General features: G+C 36.2%; 1 protein-coding gene across 1 annotated transcript in view; it reads left to right on the top strand.

Annotated features, from left to right (window-relative positions):
• Window positions 1-364: 364 nt before the first annotated feature.
• The window catches only part of SCN7A (sodium voltage-gated channel alpha subunit 7), a gene marked incomplete at both ends in the record, with an annotated part of 66,579 nt that continues 60,943 nt past the window's right edge, over window positions 365-6,000 (top strand). The window contains one exon of the mRNA XM_079710702.1: window positions 365-377. Within this exon, the coding sequence (XP_079566828.1) occupies window positions 365-377 (13 nt within the window). The remainder of the gene's footprint in view (window positions 378-6,000) is intronic.

Here is a 6,000-nt window from a genome sequence, read left to right as displayed (position 1 = left end):
CTATCTATACACACAGCCTCTTCCCGGGAACTAAACTACAGAGAGGCTCAGCACTGGCCCACTGATTGAGTGGCTGTGTCATTCATCATCTAACTCAGAGGCTTTTGAAAAGGAAAGAGAATGCCATTAATAATTAATTCTCAGCAACAGGCATAAACCCAAACTGTCCCCAGAATGCTGTGACTTATGGTCATGCTACTTAACTATGAGATTGAGTGGGTTGGAAACAAAAGGAAAGAGTGGAAGGAAAAAGCTAGATTCATTATCTTGAGGGAACTGGGAGCAACAGGATAAGGTGGATATCCCAGCTGCATTTTTCATTTCAAACTTTAGACCTGTTTTGCACCAGAATCTCTGCGGCAGAATGGCAACATCTGGTAAGGTCAAGGCACCCACGGAATAAGGAAAATTCTAGAGCTGAGGGAGATAAGGTGCTCAGAGGGGTGAAAAGCATGTGATCTTTTGGAGAAGTGATATTCTAAAGTGAGTATTTGCCTCAGCAATTCTGGTAAAAGCTTCGTCTCTCATACTTAGGATATCAGATAAGAAAAACAACCAAAGAAAATGTAATGATGTCTCTGCTTGCTTTTTGAAGGTGGTTGAATGAAACATGGCTATCAGCCAAAGGAATCTTTCTGTCTAGCAGGCTGCATTAGATTTATCCCAAGGGACCCCAGCCCAAGATACTCTGAAATTGTCTGTCTGGGTTGGGCTGCTGACTCCTAGATATTCAACATTAGCGCCAGGAGATTTCTAATATGCAGTCAAGAGCTGGTATAATTCAAATCAGGTGTACTGAGAGGGCTTTCTTTCCCTACAACTCTCAGTACCAGGATATTGATCAGGGGCCACATCCTCTTCCCTTCTCCCTCCTCTCAGAGGCCCCAGGATTCATAAACTGAAGATTTGACACTATCACATCTAGTCAGCCACCCAAGGTCTAGTACAATGTTGAAGGTTTTGTGCCCATCTCAAGCTAACCCAGAGCCAGAGTAGGTGCCAATGGTTGGCCTTTTATGACAACTGGTTCAGAGCTCTTCCATCTGACTGAAGATTTAGGAAATGGTTTGTGGTTCTATGAGCTTAGCTCCACTGCTCAGAAGCTGGGCAACAGTGAAGGTCTGAGAAAATTCACAGTCTCTCTGCAGATTAAGAGGATGCTTAAGGAGGTCACCTCTTTGTGAATGGTCCCCAAGAGCTCCAAGATATAGTTCCAGTTCTGGATTTTTTAAACAGATGTTGAGATCAGGTCTTACATCTCAGGGAAACCAGTTGCATCAAGGACATTAGGACTGAAGATAACTTGTAGAATCTCGTTGCGTGACAGAGCCCCTTTGCATTCCTCTGGGAAGTGGCAAAGAGTACTTTTCTTTCACTTATTAACCCTGAATGAGGCCACTGGCCAGATATTTTTGGCCAAAGATCTGACAGATTCTTGGGTTCACGAGAAATACAATTCTAGGAAGATTCTGGCTCCTTTAAAACTTGTTCATTTTCTTCGGAGTAACAGGGATAATTCAGAAATCCTAGAGGCCAGTTTCACAAAGCAGTAGAAGTTTTGAGAACATCTAGAGAAACTGGGAACATTGAGATGTTTGGAATGTTGAGTTAGACCACTTTCCCAGACTCACCAGTAGGGAATCAACACATTTGTTGTCTTAGAAGATTCAAGTAGGACTATTTAAGGCAGAATCAACTTTACCTTTTGTGTTCCTGGCAACCTGGCTTTCTACTGCCTTTATCACTGTCATAGCGGCATTTGTTAGTCAGGTGGGAGACCCTCATTGGGATCTTATCCCCAGTGATCTGCATCCCTTCCTAATATTTCAACTACCACTAAGCTTCCTGTTCACTGTTCTTAGAAAATTTGCAATCAGATGCAGATAGACTTTGTTATCTGACACTGGTTATGATCTAATCCTATTGTGTACATTGACTGTGTCATTCTGAATCTTAATGTCCTGACTGCTCCCTCCCTCAAGAAGAGGAGGGAAAATTTGACTAACACTGTAGAATCCAGGCCCACCAGTGTTGGAAATGATTTTAATTTCAGTCTCTGTTGCTCTTGAAACTTAATAATTTTCAGAGATGACCAAGACAACTTGGTTCTTATTTGTTTACAAGTCTGTCTCCCATTGTCCTTAAATCCAGTGACTATATTTTATTAATATTTCCAACACTGATACCTAGCACAGTGCTTGACACTTAATATATTCTCCACAAGTGATTGCTAAATAAATGAATGTCAAAAGCAAAAACCATGGTTAAACTTATTGCCCTATATTATATATCAAACTGCAATATTTATATATATTTAAAAAATATATCTGAAATTAAAATGCTAAAATATAGAATTATAAATAAAAATAAGAGTATATGATTATAAATATATTTTTGAGAGACTCACTTATTTTATAACCACTTTCTGCAAGATAGCATATTCCAGTAATGTGTTCCAAGGGGTCTCAGATGGGTTAGGACATCTCAGGAAGGATAGAGTTGAGCAATCAGGAAATCTGAAGCCACCAGAAAGTCCAGAACTGGGACCCAAAGTAAGTTAATCCTAAGTTAGGCACACATAGTAAGGAGTGTTAGCCAAAACTGGCTAAACCCTGGGCAGAATACAATTGCAGAGAATGTAAAGACAAGAGCCAAAAATCAAAAGTCATTTAAGTCAGGAAAGAGTAAAACAATCTCAGGGGCAAGAAAAAGAGTTGGAATAAAAGTACATTCTGCCTATTAACCCGGGAGTCATCATTCATCAATCTCAACCCTTTAAGATATATCTCAGGACAAGAAAATAATCGTTGATTTTTTTTTTCATTGGAGGTCTTGGACTGCCACTCATGGCCTATTATTATGGTGTTTACACTTAGCAAGGTAGAGGCAGTTGTTAGAGGAAGAAGCAGATAGAAGCAAGAAACTTGAAAGCAGTAAAAATAAAATCTAAAAGTCTGATGATATCATGGACATTTTACAAATGTGACAATCATTAAAAGCTTCTCAAGGAGGGAACTCTTTATAGATCCCTTTGTGGAATGAACTTGCACTTTGGCTCAGAAGGTCTCTGGGTCCTGCAATGCCTGTCCAGGACTCCTGTGCCCATGAGAAAACTATGCCAGGCATTTTCTCAAAGCATCAGGCCTCTGCATGCTCTTCTCAGCAAGTTTCATGGCAATCACTGCAGTCCTTACCAAGTATCTCTGATATGACATTGTAAATTATAAGAAATCAATATACTGGGTACATGTAAAATTTTTTTTTCTCGGGAATCAAGGTAGATGTGTGGGACAAAAATTGAGGCAATGCAAAGGTGGGTTTCACTGTAATTATTGCAGTAATGATTTTAATATTATTCCATTTCAATAAACTATCCTGTTTTAGATAGTGGAAAAATAAATAAATAAAAGTCTGATGATAAATGAGATGCAAATAAATAAAGCAGAAGAAAATGTAAAAAGCAGAACTCTTTGAGTTTTAAAAATTATTTAAGTATATCACAGTATTGCAGCTGATTATTGTAATCGAATACTACTATTACTTTGATTTATCAGTAAGAAATTAAATTATATTTTGCATATTCCTGTTATAAATTCTGAGAAATAATTTTAATTAAAAAGATTGTTAAACAAAAAAATATTATGCTTTAAAGGATTAAAAATAACAACTAGTACTTACTGAGTATGTAATACCTGGCAGGCACTGTTCTAGGTGCTTTATATTTATTAACTCATTCAGTGCTCGTATTACCCTATGAAGTAAGTACTCTTATTATTCCCATTTTACAGTTGAGGAAAATGAGGCATGGAGAGGTTAAGTGCCTTGCTCAAGGTCACAGAAAGTTCTAAAGCCCAGATTTGAATCCAGACAAGAGCTCCAAAACCAAACTTTTTTTTCAAATATTTATTATAAAGTATTTCAAACGTGTAGAAAAATTGACAGAACTGTACAATGGACACCCATACACTCAACACCTAGTATCTTCAATTGTAATTTTATAATATTTATTTTATCACATGTCTGTGCATTACTCAAACCATCAACTAATGCTTATTTTTTGATGCCTTTCAAAATAAGTTGCAAATACCATTAGGCCTCACCCATAAACACTTAATAGTTCATATAGTTAACTAGAATTCAGTATTTGTGGGCTTTTTTAAGGTAAAGCCAAGTAAAATCCACAAACCTTAAGGGTATCATTTTTTTTTTTTTTTTTTGTGGTACGCGGGCCTCTCACTGTTGTGGCCTCTCCCGTTGTGGAGCACAGGCTCCGGACGTGCAGGCTCAGCGGCCATGGCTCACGGGCCCAGCCGCTCCGCGGCACGTGGGATCCTCCCAGACCGGGGCACGAACCCGTGTCCCCTGCATCGGCAGGCGGACTCTCAACCACTGCACCACCAGGGAAGCCCCAAGGGTATCATTTTATCAGTTTTGACAAACATATATACCTGTGTGCTCCAAACCCTCAGGATGTTGAACATTACTGTCACCTGAGAAAGTTCCATCGTTCCTCCAATCTCCCAGTCAGTTCCTACTTCACTCCTAGAAATTAATTTTGTCTGTTCTAGCATTTCATATTAAATGGATCATGTAGTTTGTAATCTTTAGTGTAAGGCTTCTTTCACTTGGCATAATGTTTTTGGACTCTCATTTTTATGTGCATCTGTAGTTCATTCATTTTTATCACAGGATTGTGTTCTGTTGTATAAATATACCACAGTTTTAATTTTTCTATCTAGTCTATGGATGGACAACTGGGCTGCTTCCAATTTTTGGTAATTATGCTTTATATTTTTTATACTCTCCTACATGTTTATCATTTCTCTTTCTCTTCATTCCTTCCTAGAGATCTAAATTTCCATCTGAAACATTTGAAAATATATTTTGCCTTCATTCTTGAAGGGTAATTTTGGTGTATGTGTAATCCCAGCCTTACATTTTTTTTACTTTCAACACTTTAAAGATCGTTACATTGTCTTCTGGTTTCTGTTCTTTTAAGACTAGAAGAACAGTGATTATTGTTACCATTGTTTCCTAATATAAAATATATAATATATTATATATATAATATATTATTTTTAAAGTGCTTTTACTATTTTGACTATGATATCCCTTGTTAATATTTAACTGATATGATTTAAAACATTAATTAGTAGTGATATATAAAATAATTTGCTTTCTAAACTATTTTTTTCCATCAAAAAGGTTGTTTTAGGTAGATCCTTTTCAATAGGCTGTCATTGAAATCAGTTTATAAAGAGTTCCACACATTTTGCAAATGCACATAATCGTTTTTCTTCTTTTCAGCTATTTTATATCATATAACTATATAACCATATATAGTATGTATATATACACACACTCATATATACACATATATTTAAGTGTATATATAAAACATATACACACATATACAGTTTAATTTTCTTTATTAAGCTCCAGGTCCAAATTTCCAATTAATCTCTGAATTTTTACTTTTGGATATTTCAGATGGACCTCAAATCCCCAAAATACAAAACATTATCTCTCCCTCCTATAATCTCTAAACTGGTACTTCTCCATATTCCATATTCTCTATATGATATGGTAGTCAGTCCTAAAATCCAGATGTTATAGACCTCACTGTCAGAACCTGTGATCTATGTACATAGTTAGAAATCAACTATTAGTTTTTTTTAATTTATAAAGATATTAAGAATCACATCATTTTCTAGTTAACACTTATTTCTATTTTAAAAATAATTCTATGTGCATATACTTTAAAATATATACATTTTAGCAGCTGTACCTGAAATACATGTTAATTGCTTCTATTCTTAGCTATCAAAATACTACTCTGAACAGTGTTGTGCATATAAATTGGTTTGAAATGTACCCGTGAGGTAAGTTCCTGTTGCTCAAATTGCAAGGGTAAGGTATATACATTTTAATTTAGAGAACTAGTATCAGATTACCTTCTAAGAAATTTGTACGAATTTAACTCTACCAAAAAAGTTTATT

The sequence above is a fragment of the Hyperoodon ampullatus genome (genome assembly GCF_949752795.1).
Source record: "Hyperoodon ampullatus genome assembly, chromosome: 8".
Taxonomy (NCBI): domain Eukaryota; kingdom Metazoa; phylum Chordata; class Mammalia; order Artiodactyla; family Ziphiidae; genus Hyperoodon; species Hyperoodon ampullatus.
Note: the sequence above shows the minus strand (reverse complement) of the source record. Positions and strands in the feature narration are given on the sequence as shown.